Raw genomic sequence first — 20,808 nt, forward strand, 5'->3', positions numbered from 1 at the left:
TATCTTCTCCCATTCTGTCGGTTGTCTTTTGGTTTTGTTGACTGTTTCTTTGCCGTGCAAAAGCTTTTAATCTTGATGAAGTCCCAATAGTTCATTTTTGCCCTTGTTTCCCTTGCTTCTGGCAAATTATTCTTATCCACAATTCATACAAAATTCCGATGCATTTAAATTATTGAATTTCTTGGCTATGAAGCTGCCTGCTTTGGTTTTTAATCTGATGTTTCTAGTTACTACTGATGTTGAGTATTTTTTCTTAGGTTTATTAAGATTTCCACTTTTGAAATTGTTATTGGGTTGACTTCTCAGATTTGGCAGGGATCTAAATGTACTAATTGGCTTGCTAGCATTTTAAAAATTTTCTTAGTCTTTAAAAAAAATTGTTTGGTTTTGCTGATGCTATTATTTGTTTGCTATCTTACCGATTTCCAGTTTTATTTTACTTTCTTTGTAATTTACTTGGTTCAGCGTTAGATTTTTTTTCCAAGTTTTTATTAAATTCTAGTTAATTTACAGTGAAATATTAGTTTCAGGTGTAGAATCTAGTGATTCATTACTTCCATACATCATCCTGTGCTCATTACAAGTGCCCTCCTTAATCCGCATCACCCATTTAATCCATCCTGTTCTCTCTAGTTAAGTGTCTGTTTTGTCTCTCTAGTTAAGTGTCTGTTTTGTCTCTCTTTTTGTTTCCCCCGCCGTGTTCATCTGTTTTGTTTCTTAAATTCTACATGAGTGAAATCATATGGTATTTGTCTTTCTCTGACTTATTTTGCTCAGCATAATACATACTAGCTCCATCCATGTTGTTGCAAATGGCAGGATTTCATTTTTTATGGCCAAATAATATTCAATTACAGACACACAAACATCTTCTTTATCCATCAGCTGATAGGTATTTAGACTCTTTCCATAATTCGGCTATTGTAGATAATGCTGCTATAAACATTGGGGTTCGGTGCTGGATTCTTAGTTTTAAGTTAACTCTTAAGGTTATAGACATTTAAGGTCGTAAGTTTTCTATTTCTCAAAAGTTTAAACCTATAATACATTTATCAGTTAATTCTGTTTTCTAATTTACGATTTTTTTTTTTTTAAGATTTTATTTATTTGAGAGAGAGTTAGAGTGAGAGAGCACAAGCAAGGGGAGCTCCAGGCAGAGGAAGAGGGAGAAGCAGGCTCCCCACTGAGCAAGGAGCCTGATGTGGGGCTTGATCCCAGAACCCAAGGATCACGACTTGAGCCGAAGACAGCCACTTAACCGACTGAGCCACCCAGGCGCCCCTTTTTCATTAATTCTTATTTCCACCTGTGTCTAGTCTGCTATTTAACATGCCTATTAAATCTTATAATTCGATGACTATATTTTCTTATTGCTAGAATTATTACTTGTTTTTTCAAATTTGCTTGGTCCTGAGAGTGTCCTCTTCCTTTTAAGTTTCAATTCCTTCTTTTATGTCTTTAACTATCTTAAATATACTTATTTTAAGCTGTATTTACTTGATGGTTTTATTATCTGAAGTGGTTGTTTAACTTCTGTTGTTTGTTTTGTTTGTTCTATCCGCTGATTCTTTCTCATGGTATATTGTTTTCTTGAATGTTTTGAGTTCAGATGGTTGAGTATCTTCAGACTTTTATCTACAGGATCCTTGTGTGGCTTAGGTTGAAGGTGTGACCTCCAGAAAGCTTTGTATCATCAGACTGAGACATCTAAATTCACCCCCTTAGTGAAGGGGTTCCTTTACACTGCTGGTAGTATAAATTTAAGCTGGAGGACTCCATGACAGCAGACTTGTGGTTATAATTTCTCTGGGTGTACTTTTCTCCTTTTCACCCACACCCCAGTTAGAAATGGACAAGCTTGTTTCCTGGGCCAGTGAGCAAGTCCTTCCTCCCCAGTCTGCTCTTCTTTTTATGTTTAGTGCAGTGCTTCAAGGGCCTCAGCTTTATTCAAAGGAAACTCAGTTACAAATCTGTACAGGCCCAAGGCCTTACCTTCTGTCCTTTTGTGGCTCGTAAAACCTAAGTTCCCTGGTTCCCCAAAGTGGGAAGCATCTGCAAGCTTCCCAGCTAGAAGCAACCATATTGGCTCATACTTTGGTTTTCAGTTCCCTCTTCTTTTGTGAATTCGTATTTTTCTGTGATTTCTAAAATTATTTTATCAACATTTCTAGGTGTTTCATGGTGGGAAGCCATATTCTGCTATGCCAAAGTCAACCATAATAAATTAATTTCATTCACTTAACATTTGAGAAAAGCAGTACCTCACGTGAAACATTTTAAACTTGCCTTGTCTCTGATTTGCAAGCTTCCATATTATCAGGACAGAGATTCCAAAGCCTTGTTAACTCCTCACTACAAAACAGACACATAAATAAATACATTTTTAATGGACATCATCCTCCTATGCCTTAAAGTTGTAAAAACACTTAAATAGTGAATTTTTAGGTGGTGACGGAATAACTTTTAATTTTCTACATTAATTTTCGGTATTCGGCAAATTTTCTATATAAGCATATATTTAATGATACAATCTTTTTTTTTAAACATTCAAGCAGTATAGAGCAATGAATAATTAACTGGAAGGTAACAGAAACTGAAGGATCATGGTACCTTGCGGCAACTGGAAGTGAGCTGGATCAATCTAACAGCGATTGTATTGTCTATGACATGGAAAAAATGGCACAGCCTAGAGCCATGGATTTGGGAAGCAGGAGACAAAATGGAAGCTTATCTATCTGCATGAATCCATGTAATGGGCCCTTGAGACTGAGAGCGTGTGGTCTGTTTTAATCATCTATGTATGTACCAAACACCAAAAACACGAAAAACACATAAACTGGGAAGCTCTTACAGTAACATCTTCAAACTATTAAAAAAACGAATACCATCCCACATATGGATACAGGTTAACCTACTTTCCCATTAGAATTTTTTTGTTGGGTCCTTTCCCTAGGAAGTCCTCTGGTGCTGTTCTCTTGCGAGCTACTCTTGTCGGCTTGGTGTCTGATGTTCTGTGGTGAATGAAACAAACTGGAATTACAAATGGATAGCACACATAAAAAGTGTTTAATGTAAAAGAAAATTCAATTATTGTTTTCTTCCTATAAAAATATAAAAGCTTCCTATTATTATAGAACACTCATCAGATAGAAGACAAAAATGCCACACCAGGGAACAAATTACAAGGAGTGGGTATATAGCATTTTTTTCAATAATAATAGATTAATTTGTTCTGGGAACTTAATGATAAGAAATCTGAGGTGAAAGATTCAACTAGAAGTAAATCAAAATGGTTGTATGCTTACAGAGTTCAACCTATACTTTATAATATGAAATATATACATCTATACATGTATACATCATGTAAAATAATCACGTCAAACTGTATTTTGAAATGCCTTTCTTCTCATAGTGCTTGGGTATATATTTACCTTTCTTTCACAAAACTTGGGCAGCCTTCATTTTTCCATGAGTTCCAGTTTTCTTCAGTGTTTAATATATGCTGGGAAAAACAAAGAAATTACATTTGTATAATGAAGGCCTTTGAAATTCTATTTGGTGCTAAGAAGACTATGTAAATATAAAACACATACCTCTACCATCTTTGAAAATCTTTCTCCATCGGGGGGGTTTTCAGATAGTAGCTGTGATTAGAAAGAATATACTAAGCTTTCAACAACTTTCTGCATCATAGGAGTGGTTTGTAGGCAGAGGACCAAGAAGTGTTCGTGGTCTTGTACCTGAGCTTAACTTTATCCTTATTTTCCTATTTGGGGCTGAAACAAAGAAAATTCTAAATTTCCATTTTGTTCAATCATGGGTTTGTTGCATGTTGAACTTACTTGATAAACTGATTTTGTAGTATCTTCAATCCAGAGTGATTGCTCATCAGTTAAAACATAGTTTGAACTAGGGAACAAAGCAATAAAAGCATGCTTGAGTTACAGCAATGTATATTCAATTTTAAGGCTTATATACTGTCTTATAAAAACCCAAGGCATGTAACAGATAAGTTAACCATACCAGTGTCAAATAGTGTCAAAAATTACCAAGAGAAGAACAATCACAAATGAGAGGATTATAAGAGAAAATTCTTGCACTTCATTTAGGATGGTTAGAATTGAAGACACAAAGGTGTATGAGGGAGGATGACACTCTATCAGTCTGATTAACTATGAACAGAGCAATGAGTGTTTCCTAAAATAAGAAATTTAATGTGGAATGAAAACCTCTGAGACAATATTAACATATTCCTCTCCATGTTGCACATTCAGATATATTCCTTTAAAAGGCAATCAAAACACAATGAATAAAAAACTCCCAAACCTTAGAGAAAGCTGAAGGCAGACCCAAAGTGTTAATCGGTGCTTTTAATTCAGCTCTCACTAGCACTGGATGCTTTATAGCCAGCCAATAAATAGCGATAGACTACTGTGTCAGGATCTGAGCACTTTAGACGCATTATTCATTTAATTCTCAGAATGACGATGTGTGCTTATTAAACAGAGACCATACAGATAAAGCTTGAATTCAAACCTAGGTCTGGCTCCAAAGTCCTTGATCTTCCTACCATGCTATATTAAAACTCAACAACAGAGGATAAGAAATAACATTTTGAGTACTTGCTATGTGTCATCTTAAAAATCAAAAGTCTGAAAGAGCTAAATTGCACTCTGAGTCATGAAAGTGGGATTCAAAGCCAGCAGGTAGTAAAGGCACGTTTTTCACACAACTAATAAATGCAACATTGCTTTGCAAACTTAAAAATGCCTTTGAGTAATGGTGAGCTTGACTTCAGTTATGGGTAGGAGAAGAGGACGTGGTCTCTGCTACAGGTGGAGATACTCAGGAAGTAGAGGAACTGTTTAGGTTTTCTGAAACCCCAAAGAAACTGGAACTCCTCTGTTCTTCAAAGATTTACTTCACTTTTTTGAGTTGTAACATCCTAGACCACTCCACACCTCGTGAGAGAAGTCTTACGGGCTTAGTCTTCCAATCAGGTTTGGAGAAGGCCTGGGTGAGGTGAGGGGGAATGGTGGAAGTCTGGAACAGAGATGCACCCACACAACTGAGGACCCCAGGAACCCCAGTGCTCAGCAGGAGAGACTTCCACTGACAGTAGATATAGTCAACACCTTCTCTCTGAAATAAATATCCTAACATCTAGAATCTCTAACAAAAGCCCCTGATTCTCTAGTGTTGCTGCAAAAGGAAGGTTTCAGGGATGTGACCCTCATGCATTAAATGTGTCTGATACATAAGAAAAATGTATCAGTACGTGAGTCCTCTTTTAGAGACGACTGTTTAGAAATCATTTACTACCCATATTAACTTACCTTTTGAATTTGACCTGCCCCTTAAGATACTGGAATAAAATGAGATACTGCAACAAGATGTGTCGACGAAAGTTACTGTCACTCAGTTGTAAATCCATCAACTAGTTGAAAAACAAGCACACACACACAAACACAAAACACATTAAATTCAAGTTTTGCCTAAAGGTACAGGTTATGCTAGTACAGAAAGGAAAGATTTTAATTAAAAAAAAAAAAACAACAACATTCAGAGGGCTCACTGAGTATGAGGCATTATACTGCACAGGCCCTAGCACACTGGAGCAAAGGCTTCAGATTTTTTAACCATTTTATCCCATGAGAAATTTAAATGGTGGTAGACAGCACTATTACATCTGTGGTCCTGAAGTCAAGACAAAGCAAAGCAGAAATATGCATAGGTAAAAGTATGGCTGCCACTTGCTCACATAGAAAGAAACAATGGCCAGAGAGCGGTCCATATACAGGTAACACCAAGGATGCTGCTCATTTCTGTAGCCCTACGAAGTGCCTGCAACAGAGCTGGTGCTCGGTAATAAATAAGGAATTACAAGTGAAAAATCATCTGTGAGTTAAGTGGACCATTTCCTTATATTTTAGAGAAAACTATCATATTTGTATTATCACAGAATCTGCATTAGAAAGGACATGAAGGTCCCTTATGAGGAAGTTCTTCAACAACTGTGCCCCGAGGTGATCAGTAAGAATGGCCTCCAGCGTGAAGGCTGATTATGTCCCCAGAGCACTGCGGAACACTGAAGTCCACATCCACAAACATGTGCTGCTTCGGCCTTCCAGAGCTAAAGCAACAATGGCAAGCTGCCTGATTTTAAATGGATGAGCAACCCGTACGACGCCCGAAAACCCTAGGAATGGAATCCAGTTGAAGGTCCCGAGTTCCTTTGGCTATGTTTCCATTACCCAACATTCACTAGCCACTTCTTCCTTTTTAAACGTCGTTGGCCTTCCAGTCTGCTGTGCCTCCCCTTTAGGGACTGACTCTGATTCTGTTATTTACCAGATGAACTACCCCACCCCAAACTGAATGGCACAACTCCCCGACTTCCTTTCCTGCAGCTCCTGGGTGACTTCATCATCTCCACCCAGGCTCTCAAGGTCCTTGACAGTTCTACAGGTAGGCACAGCCTCTACTGGGGCCCCACTGCCATGGCCGAAAGCTCGAGCACAGCTGCTCCAGCTCGGAAACCTTCAACTCACAATCCTCTCACTATAGCCTCCTATTCTTCCAGTCTCTCACTCAGCTGTCCCAAGACCTGACTGAGACCTTCAGTCCCTTGAACCCTCTATTTCTACCTGTCAGTTCCATTCTGTTTTTACTGTAACCCTATTTTGGTTGAGATAAGGGGTCAGCAAACTTTTCTTAGACAGTAAATATTTTAGGCTATGTGAGCCAAGGGGCATATTATAAGATATTACACAAGTACTTTTGTAAACATTAAAATGAGAGAAAAAAAAAAACAACAAAACAAGCAGTGGGCCAGATTTGGCCTGTGGCTGCAGTAGGCTGACCCCTAGTCCTGACTTTTTGGTTTATCTCTTTAACCACTTTGTCGCCAACTTCCTCAACACCTTTGTGCCACGCTTCTGTCACATCTACGGTGCAAACTGACAACCCCAGATCAAACTAAGTTACTTACCTTCTATCAACACTAAGGCTTCCCATGCAGGCTGCAGGTGGAACTGCTTGAAAGAAAATACACACCATACAGCTCTGCAGATGGGAGCACCTCTATGCTGCTGCCTCCAACTTCAAACTCTGGTCTCTACTCAGCGATCTTTCTTTTTTCTCCAAGTCTGTTATTCTCTGCTCTTCTCCACAGCAATTACTGCAAACCCTTTTCGACTTATCACAAACATTACTTAACCACCCTCTCACTCTCAGTCCATAACTACTGACACCTTCAATGAGAAAAAATTCATTAAACTGGAAGTTTTAGCTTCACGCACATCCTTGCTTCCTCTGTCTTGACATCTTCATTACTAAAGGTAACCCTTCCATCTGGACATCCCAATCTCCCTAAGTTAACTGAGTCCCATCAGTTAACTGTCCTGGTGCCTGTTATCTTCCACCCTTTCTTCTTTCCAAGCTCTTTTCCATTAGCATTAAGTAACTTCCCTCAAAGAGATCCTCAGCCTCCCCTCATCCTCCCTGAACAGCCAAAATTCTTCAAAGAACTGGCTATATTCACGGTTTCCAATTCACCCCTCAACCCGCTAAAATCTGTGGCTTCCTGGTTCACCAATTCACTGACAGTGTTTTTGCCAAGATCACTAATGACTTACTTGTTGTTAGATTCAGTTGAACAACCCTCCCTCGCCCACCCAACCCGGCCCCACGAACACTTTTTTTTCCCACAAATCCTCATCCTTGATATGCTTGGATTCCATTGAGGTCATACTTTTCTAGTTTTTCTCCAATCTCACTGGCTACTCTTCAATCTTCTTCCTCTTCCCTAACTACCCCTTAAATTTAATTGGTTTTCTTGAGGATTCAGTCTGAGGTTTTCTTTCCTTTCCTGTCTAATATTTTTCCTTGAACTACCACATTTAAGCTGGTAACTATACTATATACCAAATCTATACTCTCAATCTAGATTGTGTTCCTAATCTCCACATCTGTATACTTAAAGAAGCTACTACATATCTCTATTTGAATGTTCAACTGACACTGGGTCAGATTTCATGTTCAAGGGAAAACACACCAGTTTTCCCCACAAAGCCTGCTCTTCTCCACTGTTGGCTAGTTCAGTAAGAGGCTCCACCATCCATTTGCCTAGGCAACTCTAGGAAGACTGCCTGGAGAAAGCACAACTATATACCACAGGAGTAAATCTCTAGTTGGAGTATGCAAGAAGAAAGAAACAGGAGATACCAAGACTCTAAGCCCAGTAAGAAACTGGCCTGTCTGAAGACTGTAAGTAGTTCAACCAGTTGGGAGTGAGGACAAACAAGCCTCCTGGCTTGAAGAAATGAACTGAAGTGGGTAGGCGCTGTGTAAGAACTCTTCATTTATCCCAGGCTTTAAGTCCCCCCACATTTATTTATGTTGGAATATATTTTTTGAGGGGAACAATGGACTGAAAATAGGAGTCAGCAAGACTGAATCAGAGGTGGGAAGGGACCAGTGTGATCATTCAAGCTAACTGCTTCACATTATGCTTATGAAAACCAGGACCTCTGCAAGATCACAAGGCTAGTTTGTGACACAGCTGGGACTAAAACTGACACACTCAACTGTACTCTTTCTTCCATAACATGTATTTTCTAAGTTCGACTTTTCTTTGGTTATTTAAAAAAGGACACCATTTATGTCATGCAATGGGTCAAATATTTCTTTGTTGTCTTTGTTTCCTGAACAAAGGGCCTTTTATCGTCCTTAGCTTTTACTGCACGTCTCAGCTCAGGCCTCAGCATACCTGATTATTATTCTAAACCTAAAAAGGATCATGCTATTCTTCTTAGTTATTTTTTTTTTTTTAAGATTTTATTTATTTATTTGACAGAGAATGAGAGAGAGAGCACATGAGAGTGGGGAGGGTCAGAGGGAGAAGCAGGCTCCCTGCCGAGCAGGGAGCCCGATGCGGGACTCGATCCAGGGACTCCAGGATCATGACCTGAGCCGAAGGCAGTCGCTTAACCAACTGAGCCACCCAGGCGCCCTCTTCTTAGTTATTTTTATGTGCCTTTCTGTCAATAAACTGTACATGTAAATAATATTCCTGGTAAAATTAAACTGAAGTATGAAATCTTCCATTTCTGTCACTTTACTGAAAGTACTTTAAAAATCTGTACTAGAAAAAATATTAAGAGCATTCTCATTAAAATATTACTGACTTGTCATTATTAACACATTAGCTGTATCAAATTATGAAAAATTTTAAATTTCAAAAAGGTACAGTTAAGTAATATAACATTCATGTCCCCCTATCCAGTTATATATCAAATCCTAACATTTTTACTTGTTCCACATTTGTCAAACAAATAGTTATTACTGAAACTGGTGAAGCCTCCTCTGTAACCTCCCTCTCCCGCTCCCCCTCCTTCCCTCTACTATGGTAAATGCTACCATGTATATGGTGTTCATGATTCTCATGCATATTTTATACTATTACTACATAACATACTGAGGTATTTTGCATGTTGTCAAACTCTAATTACATATTACTCTGCAATAAGCTATTTTCACATGACATTATGTTTGAAATTTATACAACTTAATGCATGTAGCCCTAGTGCAGGGGTTGGCAAATTTCTGCGAAGGACCAGTTAGTAAATTCTTTTAGGCTCTGTGGATCATATGGTCTCCGTCACAACTACTACTTTCTGCTGTGGCCGTGCAGAAGCAGCCGCGGACAACACCTGGATGAACATACAGCAGCGGTGGGCTCCACTAAAACTCATTTATAAAAACAGGCGGGAAGCCAGATTTGCCGACCCCTGCTCCAGTGAACCCACTTTCAGTGCTTTGTAGAACTCTACTGCGTACATTTACTGTGATTTACCACTCAGTCTCCTGTTTATGAACTTTCAGGTTGTTTTTAAACTTCCACTTACAAATACGTAATTTACAAATAATAAATCTTCTTATGTATTTCCTTGTGCATGTGTGTGATTCTCTAGAGGCCACATCTAAGAACAAAAGTTTTAATTTTGCTAATTATAAAATTGCTCTGCAAGTGGTTGTATCAATTTATACTTCAACCAGCAGTGTATGAAAGTGTCCTTTCGGGCGCCTGGGTGGCTCAGTTGGTTAAGCGGCTGCCTTCGGCTCAGGTCATGATCCTGGAGTCCCGGGATCGAGTCCCACGTCGGGCTCCCTGATCAGCAGGGAGTCTGCTTCTCTCTCTGACCCTCCCCCCTCTCATGCTCTCTATCTCATTCTCTCTCTCAAATAAATAAATAAAATCTTTAAAAAAAAAAAAAAGAAAGAAAGAAAGTGTCCTTTCCCACAACTTTGCCAATACCATTTATTGTCAGGCTTTTTTGTTTTTTGTCAATTTGGTAAGTATGAAACGAGTATCTCATCATTTCAAATTTTTTGGCTACTAGAGATGGTTTGCATCTTTTATAAGCTTTTCAGCTATTGAGGTTTCTCTAGCTGTAAGCCACCTGCACATACCATCTTTCCAGTTTTCCACTGGCTTGTCGTTTTATCAACAGAATGTTCAGAATATTAATCTTCATCATACAGGTGATAAATATCTTCTAGTTTGTGGCTGTCTTTTCACGTTGTCTATGGTATCTTTTACTATTCCACACTTTTACATTTTTATATTAAATGTACTGGTTTTTCCCCTCATGACTGGTGCTTTTTGTGACTCAAGAAATGTTTCCCTACTCCGAGTGTACATATTTTACATATATTTTTAAATGTTTCAAAGTTTTGCTTTTCTCATTTAGACTTTTAATTAACCTGGAATTGAGCTTTGTGCATATAACAAGGTATGAACTGGATTTATTTTTTTCCAAATGGATGACTTGTCCAAGCAACATTTAATAAGAATAATCCATCTTTTCCTCGCTAATTTGTAATGTAACTTTTGTGTATCAAACTTTCCAGTTTGTGCTAATGTTCCAGTGTTTTTCCTTCTTTATACTGTACTAATAATTACTTCACTGTTTTAATTATTAGAGCTTTACGGGTTTTAATATCTGATAGAGCAATTGTTTCCAATTTCTTCCGATTTTTCTTACTTCCTCTTGGCTTTTTCATAAGAACTGTAGTATCAACTTTTAAAGTTTCCTCAAAATTCACATTTGAATTTGATTCAAAATACACTAAATTTATGTGGATAAATGGCATTGGGTTTTCCTATAAGTGTACTCATACCTCTCCATTTTTCTCATTTTCTCCATGAAGATTACTCCTAGGCATTAGTTTTCATTGCTAATTTGACTTACATTTTGTAATTGGTTACTTATAGGAACACCGTTGATGTTTCTCTTGTAACCTTGCTGAAGCCTCCTTAATTCTACTAATAGTTTGCTGGTTCTCCTGGATTTTCTCTATAGACAATTATATTGTCTTCCAATAGGGACAGTTCAGTTTTTTCTCTTCAGTAATTATAACTCTTCTTTTTTCTTATTGAAATGACTAGGTCTTCCACTATTATGCTGAACAGAAATATGGTTAGTAGACATCCATGCCTTGTTCTTGAATTTACTAGGAATATTTCTGAAAGTTAGATCATTATGTATGATACTTGCCACCAGGTTTTTATTAATTCCCTTAGGTTAGGAAAATCCCCTTCCACTTCTGATTTGTTTTTGTATTGAATATTAGATTTTACTGTAAGAATTTTCTTGGCATCTGAGATGACCATATAGTTTTTAAATATTTAAACCTTTAAACCTTAAGGCTGTTAATTTGGTATTACCATCTTTCTGATGTTGAACTTACATTCCTAGGATAAATCCTATTTAGTCTCTACTTAAAAAAAATAACTACTTTAGATTTGTTGAGTTAAAAAATTTTTTTTTCATCTCTATTTGTGAGACTGATATATATATACTTTTTTTCCTGTTCTATCCTTATTGGGATTTTATTTAAAAGTTACATCAATCTCACATTAAGGACCTGGTTGCTTTTCTTCTTCTAACCTCTGAAAATTTTCACTCGTCTATTCCTTGAACTGCTGGTAATATGTGAGGAAAAAAATCTGAGCCTGATATCATTCGAAAGGTGTCATCTCAACTACATTTCTCTAATAGTTATTTGTTTATTCAAGTTTTCTATTTCTTTGTGAGTCTGGTGATTAAATTTTTCTAGAGTTACTATTTCATTAGATTTAAAAAGGTATTAGCAGAAGTTGTTCAGAATACATTCTCTTACATATTTTCAGTATTTCTATATTTTCAATTACGCCCATTTTTATTTATTAATCTTACTGATATTGTTTACTGGTACCTTTTCACTTTTTTTCGTCAGGCCTGCTCTATAAAATTTTTATAAAACTTGTTTCTATACAATTTTTCTTCTAAAAAAATGGCTTTTGGTTTTACTAAAGTGTTCTATATTTTCTTTGTTCTACTTCATCAATTTGTGCAATTATTATAGTTACCTTCTACTTCCTTAAGATTCTGTACCTAGCTTCTTGAATGGTATTCTCAATTCATTTGTCATACTTAAATTTTTCATTAATGCATTTAAAGCTGTAATTTACTCTTCTCACTTTATTTGTAACCCACACATCTGACATATAATACAGTTTTGCTGTATAATATCTTTATAACAAATTTAGAGTTTCCATTTTGAGTTCCTCTTCAACTCCTGGGGAAAGCTTTTCATGTTTCTATATATTTACCTCCTTTTAAGCCATCCTTTTTATCATTCTAATTTAACTGCACTATGGCCAGAGAATATGTTCTGCATGATATAGAATCTTTCAAATTTGCTAAGATTTCCTTTATGGCCTAGTACACAGTCAAATTTTGTGAATGTTCCATATGTATTCAAACAGAATAATTACCTCTATTTGTTGTATACAGGTTTCCATATATACTACAATAAGCTTATTACTTTTATTGTTCAAATCTACCATACACTTAATACTGGTCTGCTTGATGCATCAGTAAATCAAGATTACTTTTGTTGTTCAAATCTTCCATATACTTACTAATCTTTAGTCTGCTAGTCTGCTCAACCCATCAGTTTTGATGAAGGCACTTTAAAATAACCCATTATAATTGATGATCTGCCAACTTCTCATAATTTTACAAGTTTTCTCTTAATAGATTTTGAGTGCATATGAATGCATGACATCTTCTTGGTGACTCGTTAATGTAGTATCTTTTATCCTACTTAAGCTTTGTGCCTTAAATTCTATTTTATTTGGTATTTATGTAGCTTTTGTTGTTCTTGTTGGTTCTCACTTGGTGTGTCTCTTTCCATCCTAACATTTCAACCTTTTTGAATAGTTTTAAGGCATATATCCTATGTGGATAGAAATTATAACATGCTCCCATATTCCATTTGTTAAATTTCTCCTGTGTTCTTTTCCATGTAAGTTTTAAGTTACTTAGGTCTATTTTTCTTCTTTTTTTTTTTTTGGAGATTTTATTTCTTTATTTGACAGAGAGAGAGACAGCGAGAGAGGGAACACAAGCAGGGGGAGTGGGAAAGGGAGAGAAGCAGGCTTCCCGCCGAGCAGGGAGCATGATGCGGGGCTCGATCCCAGGACCCTGAGATCATGACCTGAGCCGAAGGCAGTCGCTTAACCAACTGAGCCACCCAGGCGCCCCTATTTTTCTTCCTTCTTAATGCAACCCTCTGGAATTACAAAGCTCAGCTATGTACTGAAAATGAACTAGGAAGGATACAATTCTAAGACGCAAAACTCTTTAAAAGGAAACTGCTGCTCCCTGGAAGACAAATATACCAATGACAATTGAGTACATGGGAAGCTGAAAGCCATCTGTATAGATGTGAATCTATGTTTTACTCTTGAGCCTTTAGTGAAATAGGCTCTTACATGCCTTATCTGAGCAGTTAGAATGTTTCCTTTCCTTGGAATATAAGTGTCCTGTATAATCTCTAGTTTGCCTAACAACTTCTGATAGAAATAATCTATCAATCTTAATAATTTAATAATTTCTTCTGTTCACTGAGTATTAGGCTCATTTTTTTTTCTTTTTTGTGAAAGCCCACTGAATTGTGGGTCAGGGAGCAGGAAATCAGGCAGCTGTCTTTCTGATGCCTAAGTAGTATGGCTGCAGGAGTTGCAGATTTCTCAAAAACAGTAATGAGTATATGAGTATATCGTACAAAACTCTAGTCAACTGTGTGTCTTGAGAGATTTCTAGGAAAGTATAAAATCTCTCAAGTATACTAGAGTTCCTTCTTAAATTGTTTAAAGGCACCACTAAGTTCTTTTTTTTTTTTGAGAGCACGTGCATGTGCGGGGGATGGTGGTGATGGTGGTGGTGTGGAGGGGAGAGGGAGAGAGAATCTCAAGCAGCCTCCCTGCTGAGCGCGGAGTCTGACACAGGGATTGATCTCAGGACCCCGAGATAATGACCTGAGCCAAAATCAAGAGTTGGATGCTTAACCGACTGAGCCACCCAGGTGCCCGAGCACCACTAAGTTCTTATATTTCTGGGAGAGCTGTGAAAAACTCTTCTTAGACAATTAAGAAAGAAATAAGCCAAAACTCCAAACGCTTTGAATATATCCATTTTCTCCCCAGACTGGGAGAAATATAGGTTCCAGAGTCATTATTTTAGGAAGAGTGCCATCATTTAAACTTTTTAAATTTTCAAATGTTGGATGTTGAATTAGGGTTTAGCAGACTAAACTGTAAAATAGGTATTAAGGAGGGCACATATTGCAGGGAGCACTGGGTGTTATACGCAAACAATGAATCATGGAAACTACATCAAAAACTAATGATATAATGTATGGTGACTAACATAATAAAATTTCAAAAAAAATTGTAAAATAGTTTTCTACCTGGAATAGGTTCATATATCTTATTCAACTAAATTATCAAACATTTCGTTTCTGAGGAGAAAAAGAATATATAAACTATTACATAAGAACTAAATTATAAACTTAAATAGTATTCCCATTTACTAATAATTTTTTTTAAACTTTCCTTCAAAAAAAAAGTTAAAAAAATGAAAAATCTAATTTTAGTTTAAGGATCTCAGTGTCCCTGCTGAGTTATAGGATAAAGAAAGGTATGTTCACAGTTATGAATATACTGACTACTTCATGCTTTTGTGTAAATCATGACTATGTAAAACGAGAGCTGTCATTTCTAAAGGAGCAAACATTTTAATATTATTAATTTCTATTAATAATTAACAGAAATGATTATTAGTTTCTATTACTCTGGCTAATGACATAGCAAGGTTGGTATTTTCTCATTCTATCTTTGTTCTTATCTTTATCTTATCAATTAACCAGTCTCCTCTACCAACTCTTTTAGACTTTGTCCTTCTTCAGAATCAGGCTCCAAATCCATGGCCTACATTGGCAGGGTAACTTTTATACCATTTCTTTCTTTTTTTTTTTTTTTTTAAAGATTTTATTTATTTATTTGACAAAGAGAGAGACAGCGAGAGCAGGAACACAAGCAGGGGGAGTGAGAGAGGGAGAAGCAGGCTTCCTGCCGAGCAGGGAGCCCGATGTGGGACTTGATCACAAGACCCTGGGATCATGACCTGAGCCGAAGGCAGACGCTTAACGACTGAGCCACCCAGGCGCCCCCTTTTGTACCATTTCTTTAGCCCTTCCTGGATGGCTGCATGGCAGCACCAGAGAATAGACTTTTTTATCTTGCTTGCATAACCATAGCTTGAATCACACACAGAGGGGATTCTAAAAATAACAGAGATGAGTATGCTCTAAATTTTCCAGTACGCTCAATGATACTTAAAGAGCGACCCTATTTGTCAGGCCCACAAAGTACAGAAGTGTCACAATAAAGAGCACAGCTCATGCCTCCCACTTTGAGGACCACTTCAGATAGATTTTATTCATATAAAAAAGTTAATCATATAAAAAGGTTTTAGTAACTGCATTTATCTTTTCAGATGGGTGGGTGTACCCACATGCTAAAACTGACATAAGTGTCAGCAAAACACTTCAAATTGCAAAGTTTGTGAAGCCCTAAAGATTCATCAATGCCTTCACTGCCCATAGCAGAGATAGGCAAACATCCAAATAAAACTGTGAAAAATAAAGTAACCCAGAAGTTTGTACATAATTCAACTGACGTGTCTAGACACATTGTCTATAGTTTATACAACAATGAGATCTATAACCTGGTCTCTCTCCTCATGAAATATTAATGGTAGGCCAATGAAGTTTCCATTTACTTTCCATTCCTCAGTGGCAACCCAAGGCCCACCATTGATGTGCCTTGTATTTGATTATTTCAAAGCCCAAGTCAAGTCTGTCAAACCATTTGAATCACAGCTGTAAGAAGCCCTACCAGCTGATTCAGATGGGCAGTGTCAAGACATAAGGCTCGATGACTGATTTACATCAAGTTTTGTTAGTAGAAAATACCGCTCCAATCCTGCTGAGAGCTGTTGAGTCCTTATATGATTTTTAAAATATAAGACCTTCTTCCATCTTGGAACTAAAAGACAATGTCAGCCCCTGCCTATTTAACAGCCTCTGCTATCAACTTTCTTCTCTCAAGGCATAGGGTCCAACAATCTAGTTTCTATTTAAATTTCAGACCATGATAATGACCTACAAGAACCTCACTGTAAAGTCCTGGAATTTGCTGGAGAGCTGGCTCTATCTCTGGCCTGCAGACAAAGAAAACTAAGCCATGTTCTAGAGCTGTCCAAAAACTTCCCAGACCTGTTTAAAGGGAGGCTCCCATGAAACAACTAATGAGACAAAATTATAGGATACGGATTAGGCTGTTTGTTCCTAAGTAAGCTGTAATATGTGTCATAAAGGAATACACCCATCTTTGCATTCATTGCAAAGATTCAACCTCGGATACCTCTCAAATGGATACAGAAAGTACAAAAAAGTTAAGGCAGAACAACTTTCTGCCAGGAATGCTTTTTTAAATGACCAAAAGTCTTTGAGAGTTCTGCACACAAAGCAGAGTCTGGGCAGGTTGTTAATTTTCTTTTCTCCATGAACAAGAATGGCCTTAATGACCACACTAGGATCAGTAGTTTGGGACTCTGGGCAGCCACCCTGGTAACTGCTGGCTGCCAAATATTCCACCTGATCTTTTCCATTTGGAAACTGAGTCTCAACTGTACAGGGAACAGGAGTTAGTGCTGTGAAGAAGTGGGCAATCCTGATGTCTACACCTAGTTACTAGTAGTACTCTTTTCTATGAGAACTCAAAGATACCAGAATACATTCTTTTAACTATCATGTTAATATCATGGTACTTAAATATTTTAAAATGTTGGTTCTGCTTTTACATGCTACATAGTGCTGAAGGAGGAATCTCTATAATACCAGTGCCTTTCACGTGGGTATGATAAATTGGACAATTAGAGGTGAAATTCTCCCTTAAATATTTCTGAGTATGACTCTGGACTAATCTTAAGGAACAGGTACTTCTCCACCAAAAAAACCAAAAAGAAACAAAAAACCCCAAAGTCCTCAGCACTACATTTAGTGACTGCTATTGTTGAATTATTTTACTATGCTAACAAGAAAACTGTGTTGTTAGAACTTAGTGTTTGCAATCATACCCAAGGCAGCATAAAAAAGTGGCCCTTGAAAATTACAATACCACTTGTTTCTAGGGGAAATATCCCTCTTTGAGAAAGAAGGTATGATAACTTACAAAGACACCTACTTTATTTGTAGAACCCATGCCTACCTGTGGTTACCATATAACTGGCCTGTCTAGAACTCTAAAGGTTGTATCATCCTTTCCATGCACTGATACTGATTCTCCCTCCCTAAGGAAAAGTATGATCACATTCATGTAAGCAAAACACAATGCTTCTGGGTAATAACATTCCCATTAGATGTGCGAGTATATCAAATGGATTTAAAACATCATGTAAAGTATTATAGAGATGTGGACGGTTTCTTTCAGTGGAACAGGAAAACTTATAAAATGGTGCATACTTTTCATTAAAAGTACAGGTAGTGCACTACACATATTTTCACTTGGATACTGAGTAGTAAACACTGGAAATACACTGTAAAAATATGAAGAATGTGCAAGAAGGGTTCTTATACAGATCTAAATTTAAGATAAAATTGTTGCTTAAGAGGCAGTAAAGAAGAAAACTGAAGATACAAAACATTACATGCTTCACGTTCTCTTTGTTACAATTCTCTGTGCCTTTCCTCTTTTCCATATTATAAAGTATGAAGCTTCTCAAAGCTGCTTTTACCCCTCATGGTGTTAAGTAACAGAATTCCAGAGCTTAACCCTGGAAAGCTTATGTTCTCCTAACTGCTAGTCAAAAAAGCTCCAGAGTCAATAAAGAAACCACTCAGAGAGCCAGTTCTGAGACCAAGTGGTAAATGGAAACCAGTACAAAGGCACAGATTTTATACTCCAATGTGGAGATTTCTCTCAAAGTGTGTATTCTTGTTGTTTTCTATTATTAAAATGTCCTTGGAAATGTTATTTATACAAAGAACTTTAACAACATCCAGAGTTTTGAAGCAGCTGTCATGTCCTGAAAAATGTTACTTGTAACTCCTAAAAGTATACAGAACTTTCACTGGTTTTATTTTGGAAGTTTTTTGCCCCAGTATTATTTAAATAGACATCTAAGCTTTCTGAAGTGTGTCTTTAGGAAGGTTCTTTGTTAAAGCTAGAAGAGCTTTGGGATTTTCTTCCCCTCTTCTAAATAGGGTAAAACAAAAATTTTTTCTTTATTCAACCAAAGAGTTTTTATATGTTTCAATTAATAAATATGGCCAGATTTAAAAAAAAATCCATTCTGATAATCTGTCTTAAATCTGTTTACACTTGCTATTATTGATATATTTGGATTTATTTCTACCTTTCTGTTTTGTTTTTTTTTTCCCCTCCCTTCCTGCTATCAGTTGGGTTTACAAAATAGTCTATATTCCTTCCTGTGCCCCTTTTAGCTCTTTGCTGTTTAAGAGCTACAGGTTGTTTTCTTTTGGTGGTACTCTTTTAATACATATGATGAAGTCTAAAGTTATTCAGTATTTCTTTCCTCCTCCAGAAGATTATGAGGATTGAAGTATATGCTTAAATTGCTCATTAAACATCTGTTTTTCCTTCCCATGTTATTATTGTCATCTAGTTTAAATTCCACAATAGGATTTTTAAAAATCAGTTTTTATGACAGTTTTGTTTTTAATCAATAAATTTACTGTTTTTCCATTTTTGTGGTCACCACTGCTTTCTGTATCCCACTCCTTTCTTACAGGTTCAATTTCTTTCTTCCTGGAGAACATCCTTTAGTAGTTTTTAAAAAAGAGGGTCTTGAGTGGTATGTTTTCCTGGTCAATGAAAATGTGTATTTTGCCCATAGTCTTGAACACATTTAGCTGGGTATGAAATTCTAGATTGATAGTCCTGTCCTCTCCCCTTAGTACTATAATTCCTCACTGTCTTCTGTCCTTTCTAGTATATTTGTCTTTTTTCCCCCCTTTGGTGGTTTTTAAGGTTTTCTCTTTATCCCTGGAGTTATAGCATGATGTATTGAAGTATGAATTTAACTTTCATTATCCTGCTGGTAGTTGTAGCATATTTTTAATCTGAGAACTTGGTATTACCTTTAATTCTTTTCAATATAGTTTTCCCACCATTCCCTCTATTTTGTTCTTTAAAAATCCTATTGGATATTTGCTGGAATTTCACAATCGACCATGCATTGCTCTTAACTGCTCCTTCAAGTTAACAAACCCCACCCCCGTTTCTGTGTGTTCTAGGTGAACTTCTTATCATTATCTTCTGGTCACTAGTTCTCATTTCATCTATATCCAATCTATAGTTTAATTCTGTATATTCTGCTTTGGTTTTGATGATCACATTTTTCATATCTAAGTCTCTCAATTAGTTGTCATATTCAACCATTCTATTTCATTTCTGCCTGTTTCAGTTTCACAATTTATTCATTCTCAGTGGATGCTATATCATCAATTATCTCTTTGATTATCTAAAACATTTATTTTAAAGTTTTTGAAGTCATGGTCAAGCCGTCTATCTGGAATAAATATATGTATATCCCAATAGTTGATTTGGTTGGTGATCTTTCCTAGTATTGAATTTCTTTATGAATTTTGGAATTGCAATGTATCAGAGTTTTGAATGAGAGCCTTTTGCTTTGTTTACTTCTTCTTTCTCCCTGTGTACATCCTTTCTTGTCAGTAGTTTTGCATTTGCTTCCACCAGAGCCCCTGGAGTCAAGTTTGGAAAAAGTCCTGTGATGAATTTCTGAAGCCAACTATTTCATTGGTATATTATGTATATCATATATCCAGTCCAGAGCAAGCTGACACAAAGCTTGACACAAAGCTGTGTCTTTGTTATCCCTTCACCCACAGCTTCCTATGAATCCACAGCCCTGGGCAGAAGATTGGTAACATTTTTTCTTAGCTTCTTTTCAAAAGTGGGTAAAGTTCCACCCCAGTTCCCGCCTTTAAGCAATGAATCTGGCTCTGGTCCCTGGTCCCACATGAAACACACTGGTGTCTATCACTTGTAGCCAAACTCTTGGGTGCCACCACCTGCTTGGGATGAGGCCAGCAGGCCCGAGATTTCAGTTTCACTCACTACTTGGTGTTTCTAGTCCATTAAGATATTTTTCTTGTTTCTGGAGGGCCAGCTTTGTCTTTTGGTTTTCTCATTATTTATTTATTTAAAAGATTTTATTTATTTATTTGACAGAGACACAGAGAGAGAGGGAATACAAGCAGGGGGAATGGGAGAGGAAGAAGCAGGCTTCCCACGGAGCAGGGAGCCCGATGCGGGGCTTGATCCCAGGACCCTGGGATCATGACCTGAGCCAAAGGCAGATGCTTAAC

The 20,808-nt window shown here is 37.0% G+C and overlaps 1 protein-coding gene across 2 annotated transcripts in view; it reads right to left on the reverse strand.

The window, feature by feature from the left end:
- THOC1 (THO complex subunit 1) overlaps positions 1–20,808 on the reverse strand; it is a 54,746-nt gene that overhangs the window by 9,309 nt on the left and 24,629 nt on the right. For both annotated transcript variants that reach the window (XM_081801541.1, XM_081801542.1), the window contains 6 exons: positions 5,337–5,437; positions 3,843–3,909; positions 3,594–3,644; positions 3,432–3,502; positions 2,916–3,011; positions 2,287–2,352 (listed from right to left, as the gene is read on the reverse strand). In XM_081801541.1, coding sequence (XP_081657667.1) covers positions 2,287–2,352; positions 2,916–3,011; positions 3,432–3,502; positions 3,594–3,644; positions 3,843–3,909; positions 5,337–5,437 — 452 coding nt within the window. The remainder of the gene's footprint in view (positions 1–2,286; positions 2,353–2,915; positions 3,012–3,431; positions 3,503–3,593; positions 3,645–3,842; positions 3,910–5,336; positions 5,438–20,808) is intronic.

The sequence above is a fragment of the Leptonychotes weddellii genome, chromosome 13 (genome assembly GCF_054177405.1).
Source record: "Leptonychotes weddellii isolate Sample4059 chromosome 13, ASM5417740v2, whole genome shotgun sequence".
Lineage (NCBI taxonomy): Eukaryota > Metazoa > Chordata > Mammalia > Carnivora > Phocidae > Leptonychotes > Leptonychotes weddellii.